At 56.4% G+C, this 14,211-nt stretch overlaps 6 protein-coding genes across 6 annotated transcripts; 2 read left to right on the top strand and 4 right to left on the bottom strand.

The window, feature by feature from the left end:
• Positions 1–113: 113 nt before the first annotated feature.
• On the bottom strand, positions 114–3,632 carry DICSQDRAFT_180231 (mis5 protein). Its single transcript, XM_007365016.1, has 8 exons — positions 3,330–3,632; positions 2,761–3,277; positions 2,289–2,708; positions 1,931–2,232; positions 1,342–1,876; positions 1,125–1,286; positions 529–1,065; positions 114–469 (listed from the first exon to the last, which is right to left on the bottom strand). The coding sequence occupies exons 1-8, from the start codon at positions 3,623–3,625 to the stop codon at positions 308–310; spliced, it is 2,931 nt and encodes a 976-aa protein (XP_007365078.1). The 5' UTR covers positions 3,626–3,632; the 3' UTR covers positions 114–307.
• A 150-nt stretch (positions 3,633–3,782) lies between these two features.
• Positions 3,783–5,068, top strand: DICSQDRAFT_85247 (uncharacterized protein). The gene is made up of 7 exons (XM_007365017.1): positions 3,783–4,017; positions 4,084–4,249; positions 4,324–4,357; positions 4,407–4,518; positions 4,587–4,630; positions 4,686–4,837; positions 4,897–5,068. Exons 1-7 carry the CDS (start codon positions 3,834–3,836, stop codon positions 5,039–5,041), a joined length of 837 nt encoding a protein of 278 aa, XP_007365079.1. The 5' UTR covers positions 3,783–3,833; the 3' UTR covers positions 5,042–5,068.
• A 115-nt stretch (positions 5,069–5,183) lies between these two features.
• DICSQDRAFT_180233 (ARM repeat-containing protein) lies at positions 5,184–9,081 on the bottom strand. The gene is made up of 12 exons (XM_007365018.1): positions 8,993–9,081; positions 8,864–8,936; positions 8,484–8,805; positions 8,066–8,433; positions 7,710–8,017; positions 7,579–7,656; positions 6,725–7,527; positions 6,354–6,671; positions 6,182–6,303; positions 6,039–6,118; positions 5,824–5,983; positions 5,184–5,760 (listed from the first exon to the last, which is right to left on the bottom strand). The coding sequence occupies exons 1-12, from the start codon at positions 8,994–8,996 to the stop codon at positions 5,322–5,324; spliced, it is 3,075 nt and encodes a 1,024-aa protein (XP_007365080.1). The 5' UTR covers positions 8,997–9,081; the 3' UTR covers positions 5,184–5,321.
• Positions 9,082–9,331: 250 nt separating this feature from the next.
• On the bottom strand, positions 9,332–11,516 carry DICSQDRAFT_180234 (Mov34-domain-containing protein). Its single transcript, XM_007365019.1, has 7 exons — positions 11,415–11,516; positions 11,084–11,344; positions 10,879–11,025; positions 10,727–10,818; positions 10,420–10,667; positions 9,875–10,354; positions 9,332–9,801 (listed from the first exon to the last, which is right to left on the bottom strand). The coding sequence occupies exons 1-6, from the start codon at positions 11,483–11,485 to the stop codon at positions 10,268–10,270; spliced, it is 906 nt and encodes a 301-aa protein (XP_007365081.1). The 5' UTR covers positions 11,486–11,516; the 3' UTR covers positions 9,332–9,801; positions 9,875–10,267.
• Positions 11,517–11,600: 84 nt separating this feature from the next.
• DICSQDRAFT_104858 (Tom7-domain-containing protein) lies at positions 11,601–12,023 on the top strand. Its single transcript, XM_007365020.1, has 4 exons — positions 11,601–11,652; positions 11,709–11,741; positions 11,812–11,891; positions 11,946–12,023. The coding sequence occupies exons 1-4, from the start codon at positions 11,632–11,634 to the stop codon at positions 11,965–11,967; spliced, it is 156 nt and encodes a 51-aa protein (XP_007365082.1). The 5' UTR covers positions 11,601–11,631; the 3' UTR covers positions 11,968–12,023.
• Positions 12,024–12,251: 228 nt separating this feature from the next.
• On the bottom strand, positions 12,252–14,086 carry DICSQDRAFT_85257 (uncharacterized protein). The gene is made up of 6 exons (XM_007365021.1): positions 14,025–14,086; positions 13,840–13,973; positions 13,619–13,775; positions 13,104–13,555; positions 12,608–13,047; positions 12,252–12,554 (listed from the first exon to the last, which is right to left on the bottom strand). Exons 1-6 carry the CDS (start codon positions 14,045–14,047, stop codon positions 12,357–12,359), a joined length of 1,404 nt encoding a protein of 467 aa, XP_007365083.1. The 5' UTR covers positions 14,048–14,086; the 3' UTR covers positions 12,252–12,356.
• Positions 14,087–14,211: the final 125 nt, after the last annotated feature.

Consider the following 14,211-nt stretch of genomic DNA (forward strand, 5'->3'; position numbering starts at 1 on the left):
CTCTGCCTCGGTGCCGCCCCTTCCTACTCCCGCCTTCATGCCGCGGCCGACGCAGCGCGCAGCGATGCGGGTCTCGTCTCCGCATCATGCCGTGTGGTGGCTGGATATCGAACCTTCGACAAGATAGTTCATTCTGATTGCTTTTGACACTACTAGCACATATACTACACATGACATACATACAACGTGAGCTACAGACGACTCGGTCGGACAGCGTGGACACAGCAGCGGTTCACCAAAACGAGGTAACGATCCCAGAGAGAGAAACCAACCGACACCGCATCGGCAGCGTAGATTACCATGATCACTATACAGACGACGAGCTCTCCGTATCGACAGAAGGATGGACCATGTAGTACACACGGACATTGCCCTCCTGCGAGTCGGCGGTCTGCTGCCCACTGCTCTCCTCCATTGACGGCGGCAGCGAGTCCTGGACGTCTCCCCTGATTTCAATCAGGTAGTTGTCCTACAACAGCCTCCCATCAGCGACCGATCACAACCTACCCCAGGTCGAGCCAGACGTACCTTGACGAGCTTCCTCAGCATTTTCGTGATCAGCTCCTTCTCGTACTCGAGCTCCTCCACATCCTGAATCTCCTCCTCCTTCAGCTCCAAGTACCAGTCGATCAGCTCGTCCCTGTCCATCCCCGTCCCCGTCTCCCGCTCGACCTGCGACAGGTGCAGCACGATCAGGCTCTGCAGCGTCACATACTTGTCGTGCGTGATGACCATCCTCCGCTTCGGCTTCGGCTGCTGCGCGGGGCCCCCTTGCTCGCCTTGTGGCTGGGGCACCTGGCTCGTCGCCCGCGACGGCGCGTGCGACGACGGGCCGTTCGCGCCGCTCGCGCCCGGCTCGTACATGTCGTCGACCCCGGACTGGAGGCCGGACATCTCGACGTCCTGGCTGTCCTCGCCGTCGACGTGCGAGGACGCGCGAGGGCGGCGGTCCCCTTCGCGCTCGCCCCGGAGCTCTTCCTCGTCGAAGTCGATATCGTCTTGTTCGACGTGGATGATGGATTGTCGGAGGAGGGAGAAGGCCTCGCGGACGAACGCGGGTGTAATCTGATACAAATATCAATCTCAAAACTGGTACTGTATAATGCACCAAGGAATGCGCCTACCTCTGTTTTGCAATTCGCCCGCGCAATGGCCTCGCTGAGACGGATCATACTCTCGAGCTGACGAACCGTGATGCGGTACGAGTTCCTGCTTGCGCCAGACGCGTCATCCTGTCGGAGTATACGATACTTCTCGACCAGGACATCCGCCGCCTCAGGCGTCATCTAGTCATGCACTCTCTCAGCACCTGCCTTGTTCGTCGCAATCTATACGCCGTACCTTGGGGTTGAACGTCCTCGCATACCGAATATACCTCTGCAGCGCCTCCGTGCTAAACTCCGGATCGATAGCCTGGTCCTGGAACCGATGCACGTTCACGATGTGCTTCGCGATGTTCAAATCGCTCTTCTCGTCGCACTCGTCCAGCACCACAAAGAACAAGTCGAACCGACTCATGATCGGCGCCGTCATCGCGACGTTCGCCCTCAAACTCTTCTTCCTGTCGTACCGGCCCCCGATCGGGTTCGCGGCGGCGAGGATGGACGTGCGCGCGTTGAGCGTCGCGTGGATGCCCGCCTTGGCGATCGAGATCGTCTGCTGCTCCATCGCCTCGTGGATCGCGACCTGGTCCGAGATGTCCATCTTGTCGAACTCGTCGATCGCGCAGATGCCGTTGTCCGCGAGCATGAGTGCGCCGGCTTCGATCGTGAAGTCGCCCGTCTCCTCGTCCTTGACGACTGCGGCCGTGAGACCCGCTGCTGAGGAGGCCTTGCCGGACGTGTAGACCGCACGAGGGAGGAACGAGCAGATATACCTGGCGGGGTAAAGCGTCAGCTAGGTGGAGTTGGGTGCAATCGAAGGCCCGTACTTGAGGAACTGGGATTTGGACGTGGACGGGTCGCCAACAATGCAGATGTTGATGTCTCCACGTAGGTGCATGCCCTCTGGAGTCTGCTTATGCACTCCGCCCATGAGCTGGAGAAGCAGACCCTTCTTGACGATCTCGTGCCCATACACAGTTGGGGCAATGCTTCCGACCAGACGCGAGTAGATGTGCTCGTCTTGTATCATATGCTGTAGCTCCTGCAACTCAGGATCCGTCAAGGAGTTTGCGAAAGCATCCGTGTTGCTCTCCTCGCCATTCTCTTCTCCCCGGACATTGTTACGACGCTGAGTTGGTAATGAGCACGCTCACGTGAAACTGTCCGATGGAACCGAGCACCCACATAACCATCCGCATCTTGGACCATGCACGCCAAGAATGCAGTCTTGTACTGCAAATCCCGCACGCCTAGACTCTTCAGGCCAGTCACGCCAGCGCCGCCGATGCTCGACGCCGCAGTGCCGCCCTGCGCACGCGCCGACTCTCGTTGCAATGTCGCGTTCTCGCCACCAGGGAGGCCAAGCGAGCTGACGTCGGGCACGACGATGAACGTTCCTGTGAACACACACTTGTCACCAGCCTTGGCACGCTCGACAAGCTCCGAGCGCAGGATGACGTCCAAAGACCGCGGCATGGAGCCGGTAGGAATCTCTGACGGGTTTTCTTGGATGCGGACTTTCTGCCAGTCAGTGAACTTGGAGGTGTCTATCTGGAGCTGCCAAGCTGTGCGGTTTCCGCAAATGGGGTTGGGGCACAAGCTGGGCTGCGCGAAACGTTGGTTACAGGAAATGTGTGCTTAGATAGGCTGAACATACCTCGGTGTATTTAAACTGTTGCTCAATGTCATTGACGAGACCGCCGCAGACCTCGCATATGAAGCTACCGTAAAGTAGTTCGGGGCGAACCTCACTCGTCCGCGTCACGGTTCCACTGATGCTCATCAGAGTCCCGATTCTCTCTGTCTTCAGATCGCGTATACCAGACACGAGTGGCAAACTGTAGAACGCGACGTTGAACTCTCGAGATTCTAGGTTCACCGAGTCCGTGGCAGCGGCGGTGGGATTGATTTTGAGGTAATCCGGTTCGAATTCGGCGACGAGATTGTGGACTGCACGTCGAATGAAAGGAAGGAAGCGGTAGTATTGCTTTGTGAGCGCTTCGGCGAGGGTTTCGTCCAGCTTGATGAGGTGTCCATAGTCGACGTACAGGGTAGTGAGCTCGAAGTCGCGCATGGTGTGGATCTGTTCGATATAAATGAGTTCGCCGTCGGGTGCGGAGGGGACGCCTGCTTCAGAAGCTGGTGTAGGCGCGAGGTCAACTTCTTCGGTAAATCTGGTAGAGGGCAATGAGCAGCAAGACGCGCTGAGAGGAGGAAATCGCGTACGTTCTGAGGAAAGTCTCGAATGCCTCCTGTACCTTCTCGCCTACACCGTCCTTGACAATAGGAACGTCTGCACCCATCTGATTCCTCGCTCGACCCCGTCTGCGGGACGGTTGCGGAGCGTCGTCCTCGACCGCTTGAGCCTCATTGTCAGAGAGGCCGAGAGCGTCGGACTGTTGGCGGTTTCGTCTGGGGGTGGCTCGAGATGGGCCGGGAGAGGACGGTGTGGGCACGGGGGCGCTGCTAGGGGGGAGGGATGTGTAGCGGAGAGGCGGTGAGGACGCGCCGTCAACGTCCATGGTCAGCTCGAGGCTGTGGAAGACAGGAGAGGAGGAGGAACGCGTCTTGCACTACAAGCAAATCAGACACGAGACGGCCTGCCCTCAACTCACGCGTGTGGGTGGCGTCCGCCCACAGCCGTCGCGGTCCGCACCCTGCGAGCTTGTCCTGCTTCAAGTCTTCGACGTCTTCTCTCGGGCTCTCTGCTAATCAGGGACAGAACAGAACATGGATCTCGAGCCCCTTGACCCCGCTGATGTCTCCGATCAGCTCTCGAAGCCGCCCTTCGTCTCCATACCCGGCGTCGTCAACGTTCGCGACCTCGGCTCGTACCCTACAGACCAGCCGGGCTTCATGACACGACCTAGAATGGTGTACCGCTCCGGAGAGATCTCATTCATCACACCAGAAGGTGCTTCTGCGACAGTACTACTCGTCAAAATGCCTCACTCACATCTCCGTCTTCCTACGTCTTCAGGAATCACAGAGCTGAGGGACATACTCGGCATCTCGAAAGTCTACGACCTCCGCTCCGATACCGAGATGCAGAAATACGGGACCCCAATACCCGAGATGGAGGGCGTCGAAGTCATCCATGTTCCCGTCTTCAAGCGGGAAGACTACAGTCCGGAGGCGATGGCCAGGTACGTCCGGCTTCCTTCTGCTCTCTCACTCTGCAATCACACTTTGAACCCCCGTTCTGCCCTCGCGCTCCCAGACGATTCGAGCTCTACGCCAGCGGGAAGACAGAGGTACGTTCCCGTCGCCGTCGTCAACGCGATGGCTCATCGAGCGAACAAGGCCTTCATGCAACTCTACTCCCAAATCCTAGACCACGCCGGCCCCGCGTTCGGCGTCGTCCTCCGGCACATAAGAGATAAGCCAGAGCAAGGATGCCTCTTCCATTGCACCGGTACGTGCCCTATTGCGGCACCCCATTGGCTTTGCTACGCGGTGGTTAATCACATGCTCCTTTCGCAGCTGGTAAGGACCGGACAGGCGTCCTAGCCGCGCTACTTCTGAAGGTAAGAAGACGGGCTCCTCCCACCCAACGTCCGCTCACCACCATCGGGACCGCAGTTGGCAGGCGTAGACGATGAGAATATCGCGCGAGATTATGCCTTGACACGCGTTGGCCGCGAGCCGGCTCGTGAGATGGTCATGAGGCGCCTAGCTCTGGTCCCCTTCTTCGCCTCCAACACCGAAGGCGCTCTCAACATGCTCTCGTCAAGGTGCTCCCCTCTCCACTCTTCTCCCACAAGTGAGACTGTATTAATCACCGTATCTGCAGACACGAGACCATGATCGCCTTCCTCCGCATGCTTCACGATCGCTACGGGGGCGCGGAGGCGTACGTACAGAACGTCGTCGGCCTCTCCGCAGACGACATCGCCACCATCAAGCGCAACTTTCTCGCCCCTGTATCCCGGAGCTAGCTGTAGACATAAGTACGCAGTGCGCACGCCCGTTGTAATATACCAAGTCCAATACTGTACATCGGATATCAATGTTGTGTGTATCGTTACTCTAGGCCGGCATCGCGTGCGTCACCCCCATCCAACACGACTTTTGAACAAAGACGACGGTCATGCATTGTTCCAATTAACGATCCATGCAGAAAGATATGAATGTAGTGTAGCATCGTGACAAGTCATAAGCTAGCGCATGGCACATCCTAATCGTCCACGCAAACCGTTCACAGTCCATCATGTCGTGTCATGTCTTCCGGCTCAAGCTCAGCGTCCTCCTCACCTTCGACTGTATCTGCGTCGTAGGCCCGGTCGGGCTCCCGGGCGGCTGTGGGCCCGGGACGACGTTGTTCGCCAGCCCGCTCTGGATCCGGGCCTTCGGGTTGAGCGGCGAGAGCATCCCGCCCGTACGCGACGGCGGTCGGATCGGACCGTCTCCAGTGACCTTGCGACGACCGGGCGGCACATGCGGTGCAGGCCCGGCACCAGAGCCCGAGGGCGGCGTCGGCGGCTTCGCGCTCTCCGCGTATGGGTACGCGCTGAAGGACGTGGTGTCGGTCCCGAGGGCCTGTCTCCGCGCCTTCTCGTGTCTGACCTGGACGGCGCGGAAGTGCTGCAGGAGCTCCTGCCATTTGATGTCTTCTCGGCCGAGCTTCGAACGCGTCGAAGACAGGTTGCCGACCGTTCTGAAGTAGAATGAAGGTGAGATGAGCACTACGTACAGTACGCGAAGTGTGCTCGGTACGTACGACTTGGGCGCGATGTGGAGGAAGCCTGCGGAGTTGACGGCATTCAGGCGGTTGCGGAGGGAGAGGAATGCAGAACTTTGAGGTAGCAGCATGAGAAGCCCGTAAAGGCACTTGAAAAGGTGTGGGTATTTCTCGGGCTCCAGCAGCTGTAGACGCAAATCTAGGAATGTTGTTAGCACGCAGACTATGAAGATCACAGAGAGGGCTGATCATACAAGTGAAGACCGGTGACTCAATCAGCTGTACAAGCTTGTCGACTTGAACCAACAGCTGCACGGTGATCTCGAGGTCGGCACTGACATGATTCATGAATGAGCGGTCATCACACAATGTACGATATGGAGAAGAATTTACGTACAAGATATAAAGAAGATTTGAGGCGTGCTCATAGGCTTGGGCGAGGAGACACAGTGAAAAGACAGCGACGGCATTATGACACCATGATCGATATAACGTCGTGAAGAGCGCTTGGCCATCTGCCTGTTCATTTCGTCAGTAGCGAGACAACCGGAAGCTGCACTCGACCTAACTCGTGTCTCCAGACTCTTCAGCCTCCTGCGGAAGTCCGCCAGCTCGGGTGACGTGATCAGGATCATATTGAGCTTCTGCACCATGACGCTCGCAAACTCGAGATCTTCCTCCTTCTCAAGGATCTCGGCAAATGTCCTGTATATCCGCTCGGTGTTGAGGTTGAGACATAGTTGTCGAATGATCAGACTGCCTCTTGAGTCCAATAGGCCTCGGTCTGTGCTGAACAGCTCCAAGAGGTTATTCATGAATAACTTAAAGTAACCCTCCTCCGAACTCGACGAGATCTGCGCAAGCAGCTGCAGATCATGCTTGATGACCTAGACACGCCCACCATCAGCTCCGCACCCACTCCAATAGGTCAGGTCCTTACCTCTTCCGACGAGTCTGACAGCGTCTTCAACAGCGCCGGGAACGTCCCATCGTCCATCGCCAAGATCTTCTTCGGGGCCTTTTGGTGCAGCATGATCAGCCACTTGAGCGCCGCGACTCGCGTCTCCTCATGCTCGCTCAAGAACTGGATCGTCAGCGCGTTCACCGTCGCCTGGTAGTCGATCTGGTCCCGCTCTTGCAGCATCGACGACTCGGGCGACTGCTGTGTCTGCAGCACGCTGATCGCCGACACTGGCGACTCCGGCCTGCTGTTCTGCACCTGTGCCTGGGAGGCGTTCTCGATGGGTTGGTTGACAGCGCGAGGAGGCGTCTCAGAGGACACCGTAGCGGAACGACTCTTGATCTGCGTCGTCAGCCCGGAGGGCGGGGCGCGGTCGACTACTGTTTGGGGCGCAACTTCTGGAGGCGACTCGGGCGAGCTGATGTCCCGGCTCGACCCTGAGTCTCTGGTGGCTGCCCCTGTGGGCTGTCTCGTCGGTACTAGCGTTGGAGGTGTAGGGGTCGGGGAGGAAGGGATAGCGACGGAGGCATTGGACGACCTGTCTGTCCCTTGGGTCTGCTGACGACCGGGGACAGGTTCCGGAGGGACAGGGAGGGATTGAATGACGTTCAGGAGGGCTTGATTCGTTCGCGTTGCAGCGGATTGGATCATGGGAACGTCGTGGGCAAGGTTCGGAAGGATAGCGAGGATGAGTCGAGGGGTGAACGGTATCATGACATCCTGGTTGATGCTCAGAAACTCGCATAGCCATCGGAGAGCAGTGGATTGCTGAATCTCGTCGTCTGTATGTCAATTCAACAGCTGCTCGAAGTATACGGCGAAGGCTCACTTACGTTGATCATCCAACTGTGCAAGGAGAATCTCTACGATGGCAGCATAGTCAATCCTAACACCTTGCCCAGGTACCCAAGCTGCGGAGCGTAGTTAGGACAGGAAGGTTCTTGAGCTGAATAATGATCCTTACCACCGGTATCCCGGAGCTCTTGCTCCTCTGGCTTCTCATCTGGTGTCTCAAGATCATTGTCGAACACGTCATCATTCTCAGAGATGAAAGGCGCGCGCTCAGGGTGTTCCATAGTTATATCCGGAAGCTTTTCTTTCTCGGCTTCAATACGTCGGGATGCTTCCGTTATGGTAGCTTCTCTCTTCGCCTTGAGCTGGTCTTCATGGCGCTTCTGGACAACCGTGACTTCCTTGATCTCCCGGAGGAAGTCGGCAAGCAAACTTTCAGTCGCTACTCTGACATCGTCTGTGGGGTCGGAGAGGTACTTCCTGTGCTGTGGTCAATCGCAGCGCAGATTGACCGAGATGTATACGCACAGAAGTCCGTCCAGAAACTCCGGAAGGTAGGTAATAAGCTCCAGCTCTGGTACAGAGTCTAGAACGGTGATCCACGAGACAAGGTAACTTCGCGTGAATGGACTGAGGACGTAGATCCTGTCGGAAAGCAAGGGGATGAAGTGCGGGAGGGAGAAAGCCTTTCGTGCCCTCGAGATATCCGCGCCATTGGCAACGTCGTCCGGATGGGGCACCAGGATACCATTCGCCTCATCCGCTCGTCTTCTGACGGCCTCCGTCTCCGGATACTGGGGAATGTACACCGAAGCGGTCTCCGCAACAATGTCCTTCAGGAGACGGTCCAGCAACTCCGCGCCATTCTTGACAGACAGCTCCGAATCTGCGGCAAGCTGGTATGGATTTGTATCTTGAGCGTGGACTTCTAGACGTGAAGACGCACCTTGCTGAGCGCGTCAAAGATGGGGTTGAAGTAAACCAATATCTCGCCCTTTGACACTTTCGCGATGTTATACAGACACTCCGCCGAGAAATACCGGACGCGGTTCTCGGGATCCGTGAAGCATACAAGCAGTGGTTCCACGAATTTCTCCATGTACGGCGCGATATCGACCCCAAGGGCGATGGCTGTGCCCGCAAGACCAATGAGACCGCCATTTCGGACGTGCAACGGATTTGAGGGGTTGCTAAACATCTCTACGAGCTGGTCCACAATCTGGCTGATGCGGCGCTGGTCTCCCTGTTGGTGGCTTTCGCGTATCTGCCTGTACGATCACAGTTTGCATGCGCAAAGTGGATTGGACGCCAAGAGTAGCCACGCACTTTTCAAGCTCCAGCGCCGCCGCCTTCCGCTTCTCGTACATCTTGTCTACGAGCTGTTTCGAAATGCCTGAGTCTGGAGGACATTTCAGCGCTCGATGGCGGGTGGTTCTCGACAAGGACGCTACGCACCCATTTCGCATAAGTACTCTCGTCCAAGTGATTCGTATCAGGGGTCGTTCCAGGAGTGGCGAGCCGCTGCCCATGCAGGCAGAGTTCAGGAGGAGAGGTGGTGGTGGCCAGCGCGCGACTTGGCCTGCGCCTCAACGCACGCGGACGCGTCAGGCTCGGCGCCTGTGCTACAACGGCCCTTTCTTCCACTTTCTCCATCCTCCGACTCATAAACACAATGGACAGCGACCACGAAGCCTACGTCCTCCTCCTTTTGTCCGACAGTAATCTCCCTACTGGCTCCTTTGTAGCATCCGCAGGACTGGAATCATACGTCACCCACGGCTTCTTCACCGATCTCTCCGCATCGAGCCCATCGCGGCCGGACAAGATGGACTACACTGTAAACTTCTTACGCGACAGCCTCTCGACATATGCGCGCTCTGCGCTTCCGTTTGTTCTTGATACGCATCGCACCATTGAGGAGTACCTACAGGATCAAACTGAGCATACTGCAAGCGACCTTGACCCTGTTCTGAGTCGCGTCCGGGAGCTAGACGAACTTTACGAAACTATGACGCTCAACCATATCACCCGTCGTGCTTCGAAATCGCAAGGGGTCGCGCTCTTAACCCTCTTCTCGAAGGGTTTCTCGAAACCGCGACTATCACGGCATCTGAGCGTGTCTAGCGACTCTGGCCTCCTTGACTTGGAGACCCGCGCTACAACCCTAGTGGATCGCCTGAAGCTCCTTGTTCGGAGAGAGGAAACGCATGGGCACCTTCCGATCTGCTGGGGCGTCCTTACCGCGACCTTGCGGTTATCTCCTGGTGCGAATACTCCTCATCCTATAGCGATACTGTCTTATATTGGTATGTCTTCCTGTGCATGTTCGCACTACAGAACGAAGCCAGTATCTGCATATGTTCTTGCAGTCCCGCAGCCTGCTCTCCTCGTCTGTTCGTCTGAACACGATTGGCCCGTACGGAGCCCAGCAATTGCTCCTGCACACCGTTCGTCCACTCGTAGACGCGGAGATGTCCCGCTGTAAAGACCTCACGACAGGCCTCCTAGCTTCGTCCCAAAACGCAGAGCAAGATGGTCTCGACGACGACGCGATCCGCGGACCCACGATGACCTGGCCGCTGGGCGAAATCCTTACGGCCCGCCACGATCTGCAGCATTCGCGCATTTTCAACAGCTAGGCAGTATACACGCGCGCGTCCGCTATGGATACACTCTCGGCACATACTACATACCCGCAGTAGAGGATACAACAAGAACTTGCCCCGACGACTACGATGCCTTGACTAGGGCCAGGCGCGCCGACACCTCCGCTTGTGACCGTACGAGGTTCGCCAAGTACGATACAGTGAGGGTATCCTGTTGGGGTCAAGCCGCGTAAGCTGGGTTCCACCGCGAATGGTCAAGTGGGATAGGAAACGTACCTGGAGGTGGGAGTTGAACTCTCCCCTTTCGAGATCCTCGGTGCTGGGCCCGAGCGCGTCCATGAGGTAGCGGCCGATTGCGGCGTCGCCCTTGACCTCACCGGAGAGGACGGACTGGACATAGGAAAGGACGCGGTCGAGCATCTCGTATACGGAGACGAGAGAGCGCTCGAGCAGCTCGAGGTCGCTAGAGGGGTTGGTGAAGGTAGCGTTGACAGAGTCGGAGAGGTTAGAGGTAAGGAGGTCAACTGAGAATGTACAACTTGATCAAACCAACTGAGGAAGGAATATTATGGATGAGACGTACGGCCACTGCGCTCGGCATCGTTGAACCTCAATTCACAAGGGATAGGTACGAATACGCAGTTTTCGGGTTTAGGGTTCACACCCACTGGTGATCTGCAAGGATCATTTCTGTCAGTCCTGTTTCAGCGTAAAAGCAAAGCAATTTAGACTCACCCGACATATGCCTGGACACCTGCCTTCTGGCCCTCCTCGACACCAGTGTTCAACGCTAGGTGGATTGCTTGGTGTGGTGCTGTTTCTTGGGAGTAGAAGTTTTGGATGAGGGCAGAGTAGGTGTTCAGGTTTGACCCGGTCGAGTACCTGTTCAAATGCATGAAGATACGAACATCTCCATACAAATAATCATGGACCAGCGCACCATCCTACAATGACCTCCTTCGGGTTAACCTTGTGATGGAGATCGTACATCGTGCGGTGGTACTCCATGTCCACTGCAACCTGCACCTCCGTCTCGCTATGGAGAACGGCAAACGCGGAGCGAACCTCCACCTCGCCGTTATCCGAGCGCGTTCCTAACAGGGTCCCAATCACGCGTTCTTGCGCATCTGTTCTGCGGAGGTAGTGGTCCAAGATCGAGAAGAGGGCTACGGGGTGGACCGTAACGGACGTAGGAGGGCGTCTGGACATGAGACGCATTCAAGTGATTAGCACATGCTCTTGGTTTCGGATTCGACCAATATCGGACGTACCCTGGCGTAGATATGAAGCCAGGCGCAGTGTTTTGGATGAATACCGCAGATGACGGGGGCCCGAGAGGCATTTTGACAGACAGATGTAAGAAAGCTGAGGACAAGCGGGACGGAGTCTTCATAAATTAAGCGCCCATGCGGGCCAAAAAGTAGTCGGCAACGCCCGGGCGTCGCACTCTACACCTTCCTCCACGTCGGTCACAATCCACATCCCAAAATGCCCTCAGAAGAGACAAAAGTGCGCCCTTCATGTTCAGATATGTTGTCATGTGTATCATAAACCTTGAACTACAGGAGAGAATCATCAAGGCCGTTGACCTGGCACGCGTACGTTGTCCTTGAGCAGGCACCCACTCCCATGTCATCGGCGTTCCTCACCATGTCACTGCACACGCAGATTGTTGTCCACTATGGCTGGATTCCGTTCATTATCTACGTTGGCTACACGAGGAGCAATCCCCAGCCGTCGCTGATCAAGTGAGTTCCTTTATTTTCTTGCCATGTTGTCAGGCTGCCGACCTCCTTCTGCAGGCTTATCAGCCCACTTGCATAATCACGCCCGTATACTTGTATACTTAGTACGCACGACACCTTAATTCGAGCTCCATTCATTGTTAGACTGCCAATATGCTGTGTCTCTTCGTTGTGGCCGGTCCCCGCTTAGGTGAGTACTATGATATGCGTTCGTCCGTCTACGATGATATACGTCGTGGTGGCGTCATTGCGACGCTCCGAACCCTCTTCGCCCTGTAACCTCTCTCTAGGAATGGTTTCTGGGTGATGTTGATGTGAGGACATGACAAGGCCAGATCTGAACCTTCATCTCTTTCCCAAAAGCGCCAGACAAGAATGCTCATAACAACTTCACAGCAGGATATCAATACATCCACAACAAGAAGACAACAGTAAGAAAGCCGCGGAATTAGTCTTCTCTAGAACAGTCTATAGGTACACCCTTCTCAGATCAGCCGCTCCTGTGATTCTCTTGCAGATGGGACATAGCTTGGTCGACCCAAGGCAACGCAGCCAACATTCGCGGCAGCAGGTATGCCAGCACCCAGTCGAGACGGTGGGTTCAGAATATGGATCCAAGCAAATACGGCACAGCAAGGACGTCGAAGACGACACTTTCGTGGACTCCTACGTAGGGGTCAGGTCTAGTCGAAGGACATAGTAGAGGACCGCACGCTCACCAAGAGTTTGACCTTATTCTCCAAGGCCCTAACCATAGCAGAGCGGTCGCCACTTCTTCGCGCAAGTTCCACCGCAAGGTCGACTTGTTCCGCGTCGCCCACTCCCATCACTTCGTCCATCATTCGCTTCGCATCTTCCACTTGCTGACGGACGACTTTCCCCTCGGCAACGAGATCTTTCAGAGACTTTCCCTTCCTGGGGTCCCTCTCTGGTACAACAGCCTCAGTGCCTCCTGAAGCCACCGCCCCGTCGACATCGACGTCAGCCTCAGTGCCTGCATCCGACTGTGCTCCGCTAACTTCAGCAGGATCCACTGATGGTGCAAGCACGTCGTGTTCGGTGAACTGGGGCGCGCCAAATAGGACTTCGTCCTCGCCATCCACGTCGATATCCTCGTCAACATCCTGGTCGTTACGGTTGCGTATGTCGAACCCAGTACCTGCGTAGCGGCCAACAATTCGGTTCGCGTCCTAACTGCAATTGTAGATCGCGTACCTTGAAAACTTGCTCCTTCCATGACCCCATAGTGCCCATCGTCACCATCAATATCAATGTCCCCATCCAACTCTGCGTCTGCGCTGCCTTTCCTCTCTCTAGCCTGTCCCCGCCTCCGCTCCTCCTCCTCGGTCGTCAACCTCAGGAACGCCAGACACGAGTCCACATGCGCCTCCACCACGTCCACGTCTCCCTTCACGAACTTCGCGCACACCGGACAGACCTGCCCCTCGCCCTCCCCGTCCGCCCCGCGCTGCCTCGTGCCCCACCAACGATTGTCCTCGTCCTCCCTCGTGAGCTCGCGCAGCTTCGCATGCCGCTGCTTCCGATGCTTCTTCAGCATGCGCAGCGTCTTCATCGTCTGCTCCAATATCGCCTCCGAGGTCGAAGAGGATCCCGGCTTGAGGCTCTGGCGCGCCTTCAATGCAGAACGTCGTGTCCGGGCACTCGAGCTGCGTCCGGCCATCCAGTTGGAACGCGTTATTCACGGACGCATAGAAGTAGCATGTACGCACCTGTCCTCAGGCTCAGCCTCGCCCAATACTTCCGTAGACCCAACGGACCGTATTATTTCCTCCAATCTCTCGGTCTCTAAATTTGCATGCTTGCCTAGCAACCTGAGGGGAATAGCTTCGTCACACACTGGGCATCTGCGTGTCTCTGCGCGTTTAGCTAGATGGCAGGCACGTTCAGTCTGCCTGAACTCCATAAATGTGATGTAAGTTCCAAGACCTACGCTTCTTCACCGGCACTGCGGGTTGTTTCTCGCGGGTTCGTGTAGACTGCGGAGCGTCGGTAGCATCGGGGGACGATGAATCGCTCGTTTGTTCTTCCTCGCTCAATGTATCCTCCACGGCCCGTTTCTTCCCCCTGGCCAGTCCAGTGAGCAGCACAACTTGACGCTTCCGAACAAAAACGCACTTCGAAGCTCGGCGAACAGACATACTGTCCAAATAAACCCGTAGAATATTTTGGGTGACAATACAGCTCTCCCAGAGATTGTGAGCGGTTGCCGAGAACGTCGTAGACTGGATGGATTGACCTCCGCTCTTCTGGATGTCGGGCGCGCACCCCGCTAACTGACGCGCTCGTCATGTGACTATCATTC

The sequence above is a fragment of the Dichomitus squalens genome, assembly GCF_000275845.1.
Source record: "Dichomitus squalens LYAD-421 SS1 unplaced genomic scaffold DICSQscaffold_10, whole genome shotgun sequence".
Classification (NCBI taxonomy): Eukaryota; Fungi; Basidiomycota; class Agaricomycetes; order Polyporales; family Polyporaceae; genus Dichomitus; species Dichomitus squalens.